General features: G+C 32.0%; 1 protein-coding gene, 1 long non-coding RNA gene and 1 other non-coding gene across 4 annotated transcripts in view; 2 read left to right on the forward strand and 1 right to left on the reverse strand.

Annotated features, from left to right (window-relative positions):
- Positions 1–3,781: 3,781 nt before the first annotated feature.
- LOC126745916 (uncharacterized) lies at positions 3,782–5,847 on the reverse strand. Its single transcript, XR_007663752.1, has 3 exons — positions 5,656–5,847; positions 5,367–5,505; positions 3,782–4,382 (listed from the first exon to the last, which is right to left on the reverse strand). It is a non-coding gene; the product is annotated as an uncharacterized LOC126745916 (long non-coding RNA).
- Positions 5,848–6,584: 737 nt separating this feature from the next.
- LOC126745571 (Y-box factor homolog) overlaps positions 6,585–19,126 on the forward strand; it is a 34,078-nt gene continuing 21,536 nt past the window's right edge. For both annotated transcript variants that reach the window (XM_050453464.1, XM_050453465.1), the window contains exons 1-3: positions 6,585–6,766; positions 16,059–16,156; positions 16,389–16,567. In XM_050453464.1, coding sequence (XP_050309421.1) covers positions 6,685–6,766; positions 16,059–16,156; positions 16,389–16,567 — 359 coding nt within the window. In that variant the 5' untranslated portion in view covers positions 6,585–6,684. The remainder of the gene's footprint in view (positions 6,767–16,058; positions 16,157–16,388; positions 16,568–19,126) is intronic.
- LOC126746023 (small nucleolar RNA SNORA53) lies at positions 16,186–16,327 on the forward strand. The gene has a single exon (XR_007663778.1). It is a non-coding gene; the product is annotated as a small nucleolar RNA SNORA53 (small nucleolar RNA).

The following is a 19,126-nucleotide window of genomic DNA, read 5'->3' on the forward strand; positions in this document are numbered from 1 at the left end:
TAAGGTTGATATAAGATAATCATAATTCAGATTGTCGAAAATACAAAAAGGCACACAAAAAGTTTCAAGATGGTCTTGTAATAACTTGTAACAGAAATGGTTCTTAAAAAGGCCTGATTTGAGAAATTCATCAAAAATTCCACACACAAATTTTATTGTGGTAGCAAAGCCTATGAAAGGTATTTTTTGTGGGGTCATATACAGGGGTCTGCCCGAAATGTCAGTACATTTTAAAAGACAATGCAATATTTTCTCTAAAAATGGTCTCCAGATATATTCGTTAGATATTCTTAGAGCAGCATGGTCTTCTTTTCCAAATAGGGTTGTGGTGCTTAAAATAACAAATAGTCTGTTGATTCTGGATGTAAAATTCTTTGTGGCTTTACTATTATTGAAATATGCATCTACTCCTAAATACTTTATAGCGTCAGATACATTTTTAAATAAGATTTGGGCTGCCTAAAAAGTTACCTAGTTTGTAGAAAGTTACCTAAAATAAGTACAATACTGTTCGTTTTAGCATTTCATAAAAGCCGCATTATAGAAACATGAATAACCTTAGCTTCATAGTTTAGTTTAAAAAATTAATATATCTTTCGGATAATTTGTTACCAAATTTTAAGGTTTTTTATTGCTGGATGCTCTCGAGTTTTTATACGAGCGGGAAGTTTTTTGCTAAAACAATTTTTGCAGTTTATTAATCTCCAATATTAAAATTTTTTAAAAAATGTAGGGCAACTTTAAAATTAATGGGTATGTAGGTAGTCTTAAAATTTACTTTATATATGATTTTCTAAGATACTCAAGAGGTATAGGTTTTATATATTATTGATAATGCTCTATAATATGTTCTTATAACTTTTATTTTATCATCACAAAAACCAAAAAATGCAGAAACATATGAGATATTATCATGTGAAGATCTTGGCCCAGTGACATCGTCAAAAAATATTTACATTCTAAATATTTATTAATAATAGATTATGCTTTTAATATGAACAATATTACCGTTTATGAACTCTTCATGCGTTTTTTTATGTACTTCATTATAGTAAAGATATATTTATGGAGATTAAATATTATATAAATGTTATGAATTTCTTAATAATTCATGTTTTAAGATACAATTTTTTAACATTTTAATATGCCATTTTTCCACCAAGGCAACAAAAAAAAACATAAAATCAGTCCTGTTAAAAAAACCATGAACATAACTCGAGTTCTTTATTCTTTATATCCTATTAATAGATAAGTATTTTCTAAAAAATAGTTGAATTTAAAAATATATAGATTTTTGTATACTTAATATATATATATATATATATATATATATAGATATTCCACACACACAAGTTTTTATTTAGGTTTATTTCTATGAATCCCTATTCCATTTATAAAGACAGTTCTTCCTTGATATTTATTTCCAAACCATTCTTAATGGGCATGCGTAAAATATTACAACTTTTAATCGATTTGAAACCGTCTTTGCGAACATCGGACACAGCTTGAATGGAGTTCAATTTAGAAGAAGAAAAAAAAGAAGAGAAATAACCTCACATTTTTATGCCAAAATGGAAACTCAATATACAGTAACTTGGCACATCATGAACTTTGTTCTGATTTTCACAAATTTGAATTATGTTGCAAGAACAATAGAATGGTCTTAAATGCTAAAAAATGCAAATATGTTCAATTTACCCGGAGTCTTAGTCCACCATTCCATCAGTACCATTAAATGGGTTCACTTATTGAGAAGTTATCAGAGATACGAGATCTTGGGGAGCTTTTTGATTACGGACTAAGTTTTTCAAAAAATATTGAGAACCTGTCTAATAAAGCTTACAAAATGTTGGGTTTTATAAGGAGGCTCACTCATGATTTCAGCAGTACTGATTCCATCAAACTTCTGTATTTTTCATTGGTTCGCAGTCATCTTGAGTCTAATGTTTATAGTCACCTTATTTATGCTAAATATATAATATGTCTAGAAAAAGTTCAACGTAAATTCATAAGATACATAACTTACAAGCTTAATATTCCTTGTATTGATATTAGTTACAATAAAATATATAGATTGCTAAACATTCAAAAGTTGGAGACTCGACATAAAAACTGTGGCATTGTCAGAACATACAAGATTCTTAACAATGTAATACAGGCTCCTGAGTTGTGTCAGCTTAATTTAAATGTTTCGTCTACTACAGTGCTCAGACAGACTAGATTATTTATTTACACTTTATCGTGAAAACTGTGCAATGGATAGAGTGATGATTAACACAAATAGTGTCAGTATAGATTTGTTTCATTGTTCTCTGAGTTCACTTTACCGAAATTTAAAATCTGTTTAAGATCAATATAATTTTATACCTTGACTTGCTTAAAGTGTGTCTTCTTTTCTATTGTAGTTACTCTGTTTTAAACAGTTGTCCTTATATTTTATTTGATTAATAAAATCAAATGATGTTACCTGTTATCTGTTTTTTATGCTAGATATTTAATGATAGTACTAATACTTCAAGTGCTTTATTGCGATATACAAACTTATTATTTTATTGAATATTTTTTATACTTATATTTATTTTATAAATTGATTAATTGCCGTAAAATATTGAATAGAATTGAATTGAATTTACTTTCGGCAAATTGTTTCCTTTACAAAAAAAAATATAAATCACACTTGCAAAAAAGTTATGGCTATTTACACCATCAACAGTGCAGTATGGAGGGCCCTCATAGGCCACAGTAAAAATATGCCCATTTTCGATTTTATCATATCAAAAAACCACTATGTACAATTTACCAATTTTCAAAGTGATATGTGTCGCAAAATGTTAAATTAAATATTTTTTGATTTTTATTTCTTAAGTTTAACACCATTAAGATGAGAAACGAAGCAGATTTAAACTAAGTTAAGTTGCTTAAAATCGGACTATTTTGACCTCAGGAATATGTCCTGGAATTTTATACGTACCTTTTAGAGACATCCTGTATAGTTGAACATTTGTTCAAATGGGTCACGTCACTAAATTACTCGACTACTTGACTAAACTACTAGCTGCGTCTGAACCGGGCTTCTAGCCTAGTTCGGACTAGGCTAGTAATTTAGTCGAGTGGCAACTAGTTTAGGGACTAAAATGCTCACTACTGCCGAAAATTGTTCGCACTCTAGTCGAGTCCAGTACTTAGAACATTGAAAGGCCTTTCAATGTTCTAAGGTCCAGTATAAAAGTGACTTTTATTTTTCGAGATGAACACAGTGCAACGCAATAAAGTGAATCGGCTAATAAAACTTATGATTGTAGCTATTATCGAGGAGATGGAAGAAGAAATTTGTGTGATGAAGAAAAAAAACAATGGGTAAGAAAATGGATTAATAGAAGAGAAGAACTAGGAGCTACAAATTCTCTTCTAAAGGAATCAGCATAAGGAGATCCCAATGAATACTTTGGAACTTTGAGAAGGTCTGAAAGTTGTTTCAATTCTCTTAATGAAACTGGAGTCACAAATTCAACATAAAGATGCCCATTTAAGAAATGCAATACCCGCTACTACAAAATTACAGGCAGTTCTATATTTTCTTGCTACCGGTTGTAGTTTAAGAACACTCACACACCTGTTTCTGTCTCGGAAAATCAACTATTTCAGAATTCATGTCAGAAGTTTGTAAAGCCATTTATGAAACATTAAAAGAATTCATCAAGGTAAGCATAAAATACACAATAAATGTTATTTAAGAAGCATTTATTTATCAAAGAAAACTGTTGTAGAGAGATACGTTTAAATTTAATTGCTCCAATCATTACTGATAATCAACATCGGCATTTCTCATTGCTGAAATAATTAGGTCATTCGTAGTATTTTTCTGCTTTTCACCAGTATACATATTATCAGATGGTACCATATTCGGGGAAAGCTGATTTTCCGTATTATATTCAGGTGATGTGAATTGAGATGTGGATTCACTTGCTTGTGAAGACGGTTTTTCAAAATAATCATGATTGTTGTTACGATATATTGAAGTGTTGCTACATAGCGATTCTGAAGTCCTGGCGTTTTGTTCAGATGCATTTTGAAGATATTGTCGTCGAACTTTATTTAAGTGAAGTTGAGTATATTCCTATGTATTTAATCCCAAAAGTAGTGACAACGCTTTTAGTTGGGCAGCGACGTGTGTACCGAAGATGTCAAATTCATTAGCTTCGACCCTCGAGTTAGCAGTCTCGACTATATCTTTTAAATGATGATCAAATCATACTCACAAGCTGGGTAATCCTTCTCTTTTTTGTTGAAGGTGCTGAGTTAGTGTCCGGTTGACGAAAAGAATCTAGAGTAGTTTTATTCTTCTCGCTATTTACATCATCAGTGGTTGAACTGTCGGAAATCTGAAAAAAAAAATATTGAATTTATATATGAATATATTATGTATGTTTTTTTCTCAGATTCCTGCCACTGCAGACTGGAATATTATTGAGAATGGTTTTCGAAAAGAATGGAATTTTCCCGGATACTGGGGATCAATCGACGGCAAACATGTCATCATTAAAGTACCACTTAAATCAGGAAGCTTATACTACAACTATAAAGAAACAAACAGCATCGACTTAATGGCAGTTGTAGATCACAAATATTGCTTTAGTTACATAGATATAGGATGTAATGGTCGGGTTTCTGACGGAGGTGTATTTCGTAATTGTAGTTTGTATCAAGCATTAGAAAGTGGTATACTACCAGAGGGTCATGTCCTAGTTGGTGACAATGCATTTTCCTTGAAAGAGTACCTGTTAAAACCTTTTCCAAGTAATCGGTTAACGTTAAAGCAAAAAAATTTTAATTATCGATTGTCTCGGGCAAGAAGAATAGTGGACACCGCTTTCGGTATTCTAGCTGCCACATTCCGAGTGTTTGAAAAACCGATGGCCTACAGTTCTGAAAAAGTTGTTACCATTGTAAAGGCATGTTCCGCATTACATAATTGGCTCAGACAAAGAAAACTACAGAACCAGCAATTAGAATATACAGTAGACATAGAAAATCATGATGCAGGAATTGTCATTCCTGGTAATTGGAGGAATGAGCTAAAGTGTTAAGGATTACAACTGCTACCAAATAGTTTAAGCAACCGTTCATCTCAAAGGTCTGTGGATCTTCGAGAGTTATGCAAATTACTTTGTGGAAGATGGATGGGTTCCTTGGCAGACAAGAATGATACATTAAAAACTGACGAATAAATAGATAAAAAGGTTAACGACGAACAGTCGAACAGACAAGTTTCATATCTAACTAAATTCGTTCAAAACATTTTCACAATTTTGTAATAGTAGCAAAATTTACAAACAAAAAAAATTAAAAAATGGAAAAGTACTCACCAAGTTGCTTTCACTTTCTGTCAGTACTAAGTTAATGTTTCCTAGGGAAGCATCCAATAAACTTAACCATTATGTGAATACCGGTGCCAGAATTTTTCGTTTCTTTTATTTTTTTTTTAATTCTTGGGAGTAAGTTGATCTGAAAAAAATATATTTTAAGTTAGTTTTGATACTAAAAATATTGTAACGCCTCGTTCTTGAGTATAATAAAAAAAACACAAGGACGATATAACATGTATTGACAATATAGATTTGTAAAAATATATAATTAACAAAAATATATACTTACCTGATGTTCTTGATTTTTAATTTAATTTCCTTCTCGCCAAAACCAGGTATGTTCATCATATGTTCCATGTCCATATATGCAGATTGCTCCATTTGTTTATTTTTATAATGTTGGGACTTGACATTCCACAAACACTCATGTTCTAAATATTTAAAAACAAATTTGAAAGTAGATTCTTCGCTCCAGCGAAACGACATTTTTGCAACAGCTAATAGACTCTTCACTTGTCTAAAAAAATTACACGTTCAGACTTGTTTAGCGGCTAAGGCTAATCGTTCGATAATAATAGAGCAATATGGATTGACTCGACTAAATCACTTACTACACTACTTGACTAAATTTATAAAGTTCACACATATTTAGTTACTAAATTACTAGCCTAGACCGAACTAGGCTCATCGTTCATCTGTGCATCGGGGTCGAGTCTAATTTTTATTCCGCTTCGCTTCCATTACCTTAATAACACGTACGGTACAAAGTAAAGTCACCTTAACAGTCGTAGTCTGACTCATTAGATATCACATGACAATTAAATAGAGAGGAAATTTAGCATCACGTTACCGACAAACCTTAATATTATTCTATTATACCAATAAATTAATTAAACGCTCTATGAGAAAACAAATTTAATTTCGATTTCCTTTTCCTAAAGTGTATTACTATTATTAGTTTGTATGTGACATTTTATTAAAAATTAACACTTCGATTAACGTAACGTAATTTTTCCCTCATTCCGACTCTGTTTGCCGTCGTTATCGAGTATGCGCCTGTCATTCAATTCATTTGTTGAGAATGGCTACAGCAGACGTGCAATAAACAAATAGTAAAGAACAGCAAATCGGCCCCCGATTAGTCACAACAAAGACAGAAGATGATTTCGAGTGCGTTCTTGATTCGACCCGAGTTTATTTATACAAGGGAAAAGCGGAAATCGACAAGATCATTGAGAAACTGAGTTCAAAAAGGAGGAAGAAGTAACACCAAGGCGAGGCAGCGGTTTTAACATCTTCCACCGGCCCGAACACCACCATGGCTGAAACGGAGCAACAACAACAACCCCAAGAAGCCGAGGAACAAGCAAAGCCTGTACCGAAACAGAAGGAAGTTATCGGTAAGAGGAATTTTTTTAAATTGAAATTTTTTTGACGGCGTGGTAAGCGTCACCCGGCGTCCATCTTCTTTTGAGCACATGGCCAAATGTTTAAAATACTGTGACTAAAGAATCGATCCTTTGTTTAATTCGAATTTGCGAAATATTCGTTTCCTTTTTAAAAAATTTACAGTCAAGTCGGATATTTTGAGAGAGATTTTTTCGGGGCACGCGTCCTTTCCAGTTAGCCGCCATGCTGCCAGTAGTGGCAGAAAATTAATTAAATTAGCATTAGATTCTAATATAGAATCATATTTCCTTAATGAGAAGTCTTAGTATTGACAATACCTTTTTTTTTTGTTACACCTAATTTCTATAGTTACTACATCACCTTGTCCTAAGCTTTCTTTGGTCAACAAGATTTTGAATTTCAGAATAATAATAATATGCCATTAGCTTTTGTTACTAGTCATTGAATAGGTAAAGTAAACTTTGAAACAATCAGGATAATCATCAAATATTTAGATTGAATGCCTAGATTTATACTAAACAACTGCCTGGCTTGCTAGAGGGAAGCAACTTGCAGATTTATATTAATTGAGTCGCTTAGAAGCAAAACTGGTTAAATCAATTTTTTATAGTTTCAGACAATCCAAGAAAAACTCAAATATTACAGAATATTTTGTTAACATGGTGTATATCAATGCTGTAGGGCCATTTTATTGACTTAAGAAATATTTTCACAGGTTTGATCCACAGGATTTTACAAAAAAAGGAAAAATATTTTGGATTTCATGTTTTGCTTTTTGCCTATATTGCTTCACCTATTTGCTTCCAAAATCTAAATAAAAAATATTTACTGAAAGAAACTGCTTTATTTTCTAAAAATAACTTTCATAATAAGAAAATACAACTTTCAGAAGAATGAAAAATTAATCAGAGCAAAGTTATTTCTTTAAATGAAAGGTTCATTATTGCCTATTGGTACACTCCAAAATATTTTTATAAAATGTAAGGTTTAAGGTATTCCATTCATTAGGTACGAAAATGTTTGATCAATAAAAATAAAATAATCTTTATTGTATGTAACAAATAAATTACATCTATTGTATATGCATACAAAGGTGGAAAGTACCGCTAGGCATGTTTTAATAACCACTACAATAAATAATAAAAGGACATAATACAATTTTCTTAAAAATAAAAATAAAAACTTAAAAATTATTCAGAGTACCATACTAGAATCAAAGTTATACCGGTATTAAGATATCAGCAGTCTCCAAAAAATTTTTAGACTTAAAAGAGGCAATGCAAATCTCTAATTTCTGCAATTAGGCCATTGTAAATACAGGCAGAAGTAAAAAAACTGGAGAAAAATTTTAAAAAACATAAAATACATAATAATGAAAAATTAAAATATGTGATAAACTAGTTGATCTGTATCATAGGATTAAGGAGTGTAAAAATAGTAAAAAAGTATGGGAATGAGTTAAAGTAAAACTTGAATATACATTTACATTCAAAATATAAATAATGTGAGGAGAGTAATGCTCTAAATTGGTACATTTTTGCTATGATATATTTTTGTCTGGAATTTAAAGAAAATCCATTAGAGGATTTTATTGACATATTAAGGCAGAGTAGGTTAAAAATTGCAGCCAGATTACTTTTGTAGTTTTTGTTATTATTTTCTGACTTTAGTTAATTTTAGAGTAAAAGTATAGAGTAGAGTAATACTGTTTTAATCTTTAATTAATAAAATTAATTTGAAAAAATCAGGACTTTTAAGGTACATTTTATGAACACCCAAATGGATATTTATGTATAACAGGCAAGAGTACTCTAATTGTCTTCAAATTGAAACAAGAAAAATATGTAAGAGAAAAAAATTCTTATAACAGCTTTATTCCATTAATTAAAATATGTATTAAACAAGTCTAAAGGATTGCAATTACCACAATAAAACATATTTATTAAGTCTCAAGTGGGATTTCAGTAAAACTAATAAAACTGAATAAGAAACAGGACTTGGTGCTTCCGTAATTTAAGAGCCAATGATTGTCCACAGAAAATTAGAAAATAGTAGAAAGGGTATGGTCTATAGAACATTTTAAAAATTTTGGATGAACCATATTTGGTACTAAAAAATCAAAAAAACTTACGAAATGTCATTTTCAAAATATTGCTATGAGAAAACTCAAATATATAAATTTTTCTTGATATTCGGCAGGGTTGTCCTACTTGACAAAAGTCCATAAAGTGTCAGTAAACATTATTAAATGAAATGAAATTTCTTGAAATTGTAAGTGAATTTCAATTACCCTATTTTAACATGCACTAACTGTTGATATAATTTTTTTTAAATTAAAAATGTTAAGGATCCCTCATTTGATTGTAAAATTTAATAGTGTAAGGGCTGGTATATGTTTAACCCAACCTAACTTATCCTAACTCAACCACCACTTAATGAACCTGTATCCTAAAAGTTGTTTTGGTAAACAATTCTAAAAAGGTTGTGTTTTTCATATATTTTTTTTTTTATTTTTAATATATGAATAAATTTAAATTATTTTAGATTAATACTAAAGTGATTAACCCGTGATAATGATATAATAAAGCAATTAGAATTTTTTGAAATATTTTTTAAAGTAAACAGTGTGGTGATAGCTCCATATTTTCTAATAGTAAATTTATTTGGTAATACAGATTTTATTATTTATAGAGGATCAACAAAAATATTAAAACAACCTGTATCAGCTCCTTTTTTTTACTTATGACTTTTTAAATTTGGTGTCAACTCAAAAAGAGCTGACTATGATTATAGTTCCCTGGAAGAAAGCAGTGGCATCTTTGACAAGTAAACTGCAAAATAGAATATTGGGGGCAGCTATGCTATATTTTCAATACATATTAATTTTTTTCATATAAATATAATTGTATAAATATACTCATACCTAGCATCCTTTTCTCAGATTGTGTCTGAAGTACTTAATGATAGAGGTTAAATTGATGTTATCAACACATTCATCCTATTAAATAAGCTTGAAAGCCAGTTTGGATTCTCTCGCCCCTTGATAAAGCTCCTTAACTCCTATTTAGTTGATCGCTCTCAGTTTGTAATGGTTGAAGGCTGAAGGCTCAGGCTCAGGGCTCTGACTTGGGCCCCCTTCTCTTTAATGTTTTCACTAATGACTTGAATGAATCTTTATTTTCAAAAAATACAACTACAATTGTACAGTAGAAACTACAATACAATCCATGTTTAAGCATTGTCAAACTAATGGGAGAAACAACTTAATTTGTTAATATTAGTTATTAAACATAACACCAGTAATAAATTGATTACAAAATTTTATGACCTAGTCAATAACATATATATTTTTTAAAACACTATCAAGTAACTATTTATAAATTATGTATTTTTTAATATTTGTTCATGTATAAAACTCCAATTTACTAACACTTAAATAAAAAGTACAAAATAGGAATAGCGGTCGAACCCCAAGAATTCCTGTATGTTATATGGACTTACTATGTTATATTTGAAGCAAGATTTTTTTTATTGTAAATTTCAATTTATTAGACAGCAGACTTTTTATTTCATCTGACAGGCAATTAAAAAGTTTGATGGATAATATTTTTAAATTTCTTTGAGTTGAAGTTAGTCTATGTTGAGGAATCACAGCTTGATTTTTGTTTCTTGTATTATGAATTGATTGGTGAATAGATATGTTAGCAATATTGCTTTTTGCATATTGGAGTATGTATGTTGCCGGGAAGGTTATTATTTTTAAATTGTGGTTGACATAAGTGTGTGTTTTGAATTTGCCAGGATTCATTCATTCTATAGCTTTTGTTTGTTGTATAAATATGGAATGCCAGTGTGTAGATTGACCCCCATCCCAAGACACTATATCATTAGACCCTGGAACATGCCCATGTACACAATTTTACCACTGTCTGTTGTTGTGTATAGCATTATTTTTCTTAGTAAGAAACATTTGCTAGTTTGCTATTTAATGATAATATATGCAGTTTAAAAGAGAGCTCCCTATCCAATATAATTCTTAAAAATTTTGTTTCATTTTCATTACTTGATATTTAGTTTTTTAAAAAAAATTGTAAGTCTATTGTTTTGGTAAAAAGATAAAGAATTTGAGTCAAACCAATTTTCCACATGTATGCTTTGTTGAGAGTTTGTGTCCTGTGCTTATTGTAAAACTTTATGCGAGTTATAATATGTCTTATCATCTGCAAATTGGATGTATTTTCTAGACTCAGACAGAATCGAAAATCGTTTGAATAAATGATGAATAAAATTGGTCCAAGTATCAACCCTTGTGGTATCCCTGATAGTACCGTTTTTGTTGTTGACTGTGTAATCCATTTGTTTTGGTGCGTTGTTGTCTTTTATAGAGGTATATATTTCAGAACGTTGTAGGGAGTTCCTCTGACCCCATAAGTGGTGCACTTTGAACAGACTTAACCTTAATGTTTCCAAGTGTAATGTGGCCAGCTACTTTTTAATCAAAAGTCCAGTTGTCTTTAATTACCCAGTCACTGGAGGGAGAGTCTCTGCCAAGGTCTACCTGTTTCAAGGATCTTGGAGTCACCTTTGACCAAAAATTTTCTTTTATTCCTCACATTGAAGATACTGTATCTAGAGCTACTTGGATGCTGGGCTTTATTATTAGAATTTGAACTTTGATGAAGAATTTTGAAGAACTTTTTTCAAACACTGCCTAGTTAGATCCAGGCTGGACTACAGCTCTCTCATTTGCTCTCCCATTTACAACCAGAACATTCACCTATTGGAATCAGTCCAATGGCGATTCCTTAAATGTCTGATATGAAAGGATGACGGAGTCTATCCTCCAAGGGACTTTGACCATAACCTGCTGTTCTCTAGGTAACAGTCACTTGCGAAAAGGAGAGAAATGCATTCGGTGAAATTCTTGTTTAATTTACTTAACCATAAAATTAACTGCCCATCCCTCTTGCAAAGGATTTGCTTTCATATACCACGGCCAGGATCTAGACAGTGTCCAGCGTTTAACTTGGATACAGCCAGGTCCAACATTCTGTACCAGAGAGAGAGATCCTATTCACTTTGTGTCAAAACTTTAACACTATTGCTGATTCTTGTGATATTCACCATGACAATCTGGCACTTATTATTTTGAGTCACCTGCGTATGGTCGGTGAGGGAGGCTAGGTTATTTAGTTCTTAGTGTGAATACATTTATTTACTAATTTTTTTCAACTTTTTTTTCTGCTCTTTTGATTTTGGTTAATTCTTGACTCTTATCCTAAATTAGTGTTGATTTTTTATTATTTTCTTAAACTCACTTTTTTTTTTTATATAGCAATTCTTTTATAGTTTAGTTGCATGGATCTAATACATTCACACATTTGTACTTGTACATTTATATCTCCTCCTCTGGAGGTACAAAGTGAGGATAAGGATCTTTGTTTGAATTGTTTTTCTTGGAGGATTTCAAATCCTTGTTTTGTTTGATTTTTTAAATCCCGTCTTTCAGCTTTAGTATTTATTAACCTGTTGTCAATTAGGTCTATTGAACCGGCTAATTGTTTTTTGTACTTCTTTTTAAGCTAACTGAGAAATACCTAGGATACTTTTAAAAATACTACTTGCTTCTTTGGGGTTGTAAGTCTAATACAATAACATTGTATTGTTTTATGAAGGGCTGTTTCACTTCTAGGTACTTAAAGATAAAATTGTCTAGTTTCTTAACTACTCAAAAAAATTGGTAATACATATATACAGAATTACAGTATGTATGCACAGATTCTTATTTAAAATTACATTTTTTTATTAGTAATAAGATTTTCAATAACTTCACCTAAAATGGTTCAAAATCCCTTTGTTCAAATCATTGTTAATATTAAGATAATCTTCAAATGAAACAATATTGTTGCTCATAGAAGTTCTGTAGGATGTCTAAATATGTTTTAATTTAGACAGGGGATATATACTTCTTATTCCTCAGTGGTATCATGCTCTAATTCATCTTCTTATTATTTCCTGCCTTCCTCAAACCATTGCTTATGCATAAGTGCTTATTCTTTTACAATGAAATCTAATTGCTTTATCTAGCAACATGGTTTTAGAAATAGGTTCTTCCATATAGGACCAAGTTTATTTATTTATTACTATCAACGTTTACATAAACATTCTAAGATAATACACAATAGGTATACATAATATATAATATTAAGTATCTAGAAATAGAAAACTAAACTAAGATAACATCATGTGCACATTTCATACATTTTTTAAAATTGCTGCAAAAGAAATCAAGATCATCTGCATACCTGTTAACAGCTGCAGAAATCCTATTTATTAGATTATTTAACAGATATGATGTTCGACAAAAAAGATTATGTATAATATATATGTATAATATATATGTATAATATATATGTATAATACCTGTAGTTGCATAAAATGGGATATGGATTGAGAAAAGAGCAAAACACTCAAGACATCTGGTCAGGCCACTCAGTACCTTGTAAGCAAAACAGACACTATAAAATTCTCTTCTTAATGACAATGCAGTAATAGACAAATAAGACATAGTTTGCTCCGTACTAAGAACAACCCCAGATTTGAATAGTCTGTATCTTACAAACTTTATAAATCTGGATTGGATGTTTTCAATTTGAGATATGTTGTTTTGGTAACAAGGGGGAACAGATTATATTTGCGAATTCAAGATTCAATCGAACTAAACGTAGATACAATGTTTTCAGTGTCAGAATTTTGTAAAATCCTTGCATGATCTCCTCAAAGTTTTCATTCCATTTGTTTGTGTAATGTTACTTAAAATTTTGTGAATTAATTGATCCATTGGGTAAAACACAGGGGTCAGATTAGGCAGAAAATGTTTCCCTTTAATGTTTTTTCAGTTTTGGTTTGACATTCTTAGGGCAGGTAGGGCAGTTGTCAACAAACAGAACTTTCCTATTTTTGGTAGCAAACATTTAATATAGCTTTTTGAGCCACTTCTCATAGATTTCATTTGTTATCCAACTTTTTTCGTTGTCCTCATAATTCACATCAACTAATTATATTATGTCCTAACACTTCTTAAAATTTTTCGTTATGGTTCTGTTCTGTTAAATTTTGTCTTCTATCCTCTGAATTGAATTGACGAAACAGTGGGCTGCCAAGGCAGTTGTGCATATAGGTCTCCTGATGGACCTGTCATGCCCCACCGGGGGTTACCAGAGCCCAACGGCCTTAGAGAAGCCGATAAGGCTCTCTGGTCTGAAGGACTTAAAGTCGCTCGGTACACTGAAAAAGTTACCCAAGTATTTGAACCTGGCGCGCGTGAGTGCTGGGCACTCCCCGACTACATGGTCAGCGGTTTCATCCTCCTCACAGCACCATCGACATTCCGGGTTTTCCGCAAAACCGATAGTATGGCTTCTTAAGTGCCAGTGACCGGTTAAAAGACCTGTCACTAGCCGAATTTCGCGTCTTTTTAGGCGTAATAGGTTTTTGGTGAGACAGGCAGAGGGCCCACCTATGTGCGCTTTGGCCTGTCTCATACCAGGGGACTCAGTCCATCTTCGGTGGGTCCACTTGTCCAGCAGACCCTTCATTGACGCGACCGCAACGCATTTGGCTATACCAACTATGGGTTCCGGCCCCATCGGCACATTCGCGGATCCCAGTCTGGCAAGAGAGTCCGCTTCCTCATTATCTGCATGGCCAGGTATCCAGACGAGCTGGACCCTGCATCCATCCTGTACCAGTTTTTTCAGGACTTTTATGCACTCTAGTGCAAGCTTGGAGCTTACCTTTGCGGCCGTGATAGCCTTAATGGCAGCTCTGCTGTCCAAGCATATTGATACGACTGTATTGCGGTGTCCGCAGCTTAGGATTTTCTGTCCGCATTTTAATACAGCGAATACTTCGGCCTGGAAGACAGTGGCGTGCTCCCCCAGCGGGTATGCCCTACTGGTATGTTGGATCCCACCAATAAGCCCTGATCCAGCTCTGTTATTCATTCTGGAGCGATCTGTGTACCAGATGGTCCCCCTATTTAGCAATGCAGGTCTGTTGGAATGCTGCCACTCCTCTCTGCCTGCAGTGTGCGTCACGAATCCCTCGCAGTCCATAGTCACTGGAGCCATGCAGTCACTGCCCATCAGAAGGAGAGGACTTCTATCCCCTTTTCATCTTGGCAATCAAATGTGATTTTTCATCAAGCTCTAAATTATTCCAGTCTAACTTTTCTCATTATAAAATAACTTTATTTAAGAGGAGTAACTACTGTGTTTACTTGCAATATAGTAGAATTCATGCTGATTCAAAATGTATTCCACCACCTTTATTCAAAAGAAAACTTAGTAGTCACATTGCTGGTCTCTTACCAGGTTCTCTTAAAGCAGGCGTTTTGAAGATTAACTGTTTTCTATTTTAGATAATTTACAATATTAGCTGTAAAGTGCAATAGAGTATTTAATGTTATCTTCATTTATTTTAAATCTTGTTGTAAGCAACTGTAAAGAGTTGAAATTAGGTCTGTTGAAGTCTGTAAGAGAAAATGTTTATTATATTTTGTTTTATTTATATTAAGGGTTAGTTTGTTAAAGCCCAACCAGTCCCTTACCATTGCAATACCTAGTTCTGCTTTAGTTTTTACTCTTTCCCAACTATCATCGGTAAATACCAAAGCTGTGTGATCTGCATGATATAATTAGACCTTGTAATTTTTTGCTCAGTAATAAATTGATTTATATGACAAACAGAAGTGGACCCAGAACAGTGCTATGTGGGATTCCTAAATGGATCATTAGATAGTCAGTCAAGATGTTATTTATTTTAACCTGTTGTGTTCTATCTCCCAAATAGCAGCAAAAGACATCCAATACAGTACTCCTCACTATGTAGTGCTCAAGCACCTCTAGCAGTTTTTTATGAGCATATTGTTATAAAATCTATTTAAAGATTGGGAATGCCTTGACATTTGGTAAATAAATAATAAACATAAAGGCACACTTAGAAATTTATTAATAAATTAAATTAAAATAATGAATAACGACATTGTTATTTTGATTGTGATCTTTCAACAGCACATATCAATGTCCACATTTTTACAAACAAACATTTGTTTAAATGTATCTAAATATGTGCAAAATAATTTGATAATATGGCGTTTCTTTTTAGCCTATTATGCTAAAAAAGGGTATATTTATCATACATACTTAACAAGACATATTTATAGAACTTTGTCAATTTTTTGACAGGCATACATATGTAATTCTATATTTTTGTTTGCAGCAACCAAAGTAACTGGTACAGTTAAGTGGTTCAATGTGAAAAGCGGGTATGGTTTCATCAACCGTAATGACACTAAAGATGATGTTTTTGTCCATCAAGTAAGTTTATTTTTTACAAATATTTCTATAGCATACTCCTTAGATCCATTCCTGATACCCAAAGGAATGACTGAGTCATAAGTGTGCAAAATTACAATATCTCCAATGGGTAGCTGATGATTAAAACTCACTATTATAATGTGATTTTTATAGCTATTTTTTGGGGAACAATTTTTAGCAATTTATTTAGAGTGTATGATTTTGAGTTATTCATGTTTACCTATTTTTGTAGTCGGCCATAAGTAAGAATAACCCTAAAAAGGCCGTCCGTTCGGTTGGTGATGGAGAAACTGTGGAATTCAATGTTGTATTAGGGGAAAAAGGTAACGAAGCTGCCAATGTCACTGGCCCCAATGGTGAACCTGTGAGAGGGTCTCCTTATGCTGCTGATAGGCGTCGTTTCCGTTCATGGTAAGCTAAAAAGTTTTGCATAAAATTAAAAGTATTATTTTAATTGCACATATCCAATGTCCACATTTTTACAATATTTAGCAGTTTGTTTGAATGTATCCAAATATGTGCTAAAGCATTTGTTAAATATAGGCGTTTCTTTTCAGCTTTCTGTGCTGAAAAAGGGTAGATTTAACAAACAGTTCTTATTTTGAGATAACTTTTTCTATTCATAATATAAAAAAGAATTTCAAATATAAATTCGCTTAATTTTTGCTTTTGTTGAATATAGGTTTTAAAAAAAAGTAGTTCTAACAATCAATTATATATTCTGTCGACGTTTTGATCTCTGCAAGATCATCCTCAGGACACTAAAAGATACATCAAAAACAAAATCATTGAACCAATTTTATATCATTGAAATCACATTTAATAAAATTAATAAGATTAAAGAATTGGTTATTATGGTGTAAATCACAACTAAAATTACAAAAAAAAAACGTAACACTCGGCACAATTTCTAAACCTTCTAAATTTGAAAATCAAAAGGTCACAGCAGATAACTTTCATTGCAATTTTTACAAGAAAGTGGTACCTAATAAAAGGTATACCTAATAAAAGGTACCACTTTCTTGAATACTTAGTACTCTTAAAGTAATAAAAGTAAATAATACTTTAGTACTCTTGAGGTCTTGAATCTTTTATTTCAAAATAAATATTTTCTACAATCCTAGGGTGTGTAGTTGCACTTTTTACGCACTAGTGCCTAAAAAAGTCTTCAGTAATTTGACGTTTATTTGACATTTAATTTATCATTTGTCATCAAATGTTTTGACGTTTTTTTTGCCTTAAAGGCGTTTAAGTGCGTAAAGGGATTTGATTTTTTTAATGTTTTCTTCGGTCATAGAAAAAATTTTGTATGTTACATGGGTGTAAAATCCTCTTATAAATAACTATTTTAATTTTGATGAGCATTGTGCTGGAGGATGTCTTCCCATATCTTGTAATCATTAAACATTTTTTTACAAATGATATGGCACAAATTACTGGGGGTTACATAAGCAATTTTAAAGAAATACCTATCTAAATTAAATGTTCGAATTGAGCACCATTAACAACCTGACAATAACCAAGGCAATTTAAAAATTCTTTTTGAACGTTGTCAATCTCTTGTGAACGTTGTCTGGAGTAATATTTATAATTTCCTAGCGTATTTGTTATTTTAAATCTTCTAAACTTGCTTACTTTTTAAGTATCCTGAAAAGTAATCAAGGGGAGTTAAATCTGGCGATCTGAGTGTGATCATTCAATGAACCCTCGTCTACCTATCCAATGATTTGGAAAAACTTCATCTGGATAATTGCGAACGGGTAAAGCATAGCGGGGTTCCATCTGGCTGAAAAAAAAAGATTACTTTGGTACATGTCGGGTTCTTCCAAATCCGGATACAAAGTTATCAGGGCGGGAATAAGATAATTTTGAAGAAAGTCCAAATACCTCTCATGAGCGAGTGTCATCATTTTGAGTGTGTTTTGTGTGACATTCTGTGAACGAATGAGGGTTTTCGGTGGCCCAGTATTTTGGTCAATCAATTTTGTCTATTCACATGGTCATTTAGGGTAAACGTTGCTTCGTCAGAAAATATCCGTTTTATAAAATTATTATTATCATTACATAATTGCTGCATTTGCTCACAAAATTCATTTCGGCGATCAGAATCATCTTCCGATACATCTTGAAGTAAGAATACTTTATAAGGGTGGAACTTCAATTTTTTCAATACTTTATGCATAGTAGATCGCGATAAATTAACATTAGAAGCCGTGCCTGTGATAGTGGCTTTGGGATTATCTTGGACCGTTAACAGAACGTTAAGCTTACGTTACTTTCTTCTTCAGTTAGTGAACCCCGACCAGCTTTTTGAGTATCCCGAACATGCCCAAATCCCGAAAACTTTGCTTCAACTCTGCTTACCATGCTTTGGCTAATAGGCGATCGATCAGGATGAGTTGCATTAAACAACTGAACCACCTTCTTTTGAGTATGCGACATATCTCCAAAACCATTCATGCGAAAGAGTTCGATTTTTTCACGTTCGGTTAATTTTCTCATATTTCATACTACAATAACAGTAGGTAATAAAGTGTAGTTACTAATCAAACGCAGGATGATACTTCTTTCGCCTCTCAAAAAGAAAGAGGGTATACAAATTTTTATAATTTTGTCTCACTTTCAAATGTATGTACCTACCCAAAACAGTTTTTAGTAATCAAGATATTTTTTTTTTTTAATTTATAATACGGGAAAACCCCATTAACTGTAAATTTACAAAGCAATAATATTTACATAAACAACTGTCATAATCTAAACCTACTTAAAAAATTAATACTAAAGTAAAAAACACCTATACTACATATACTAGAAACAACCTTAATAATTTATATGCAAGAATGTAAATACAAAATTTTATGCACAATTATGAAGTAAGTGACCTCTTTAGATGCATTAAGAAACTTATGTTAACACATCAATATTCGAATTGTTTAACAAATTCATATACCTATCCATAGGATTATTAAT

The sequence above is a fragment of the Anthonomus grandis genome, chromosome 16, assembly GCF_022605725.1.
Source record: "Anthonomus grandis grandis chromosome 16, icAntGran1.3, whole genome shotgun sequence".
Lineage (NCBI taxonomy): Eukaryota > Metazoa > Arthropoda > Insecta > Coleoptera > Curculionidae > Anthonomus > Anthonomus grandis.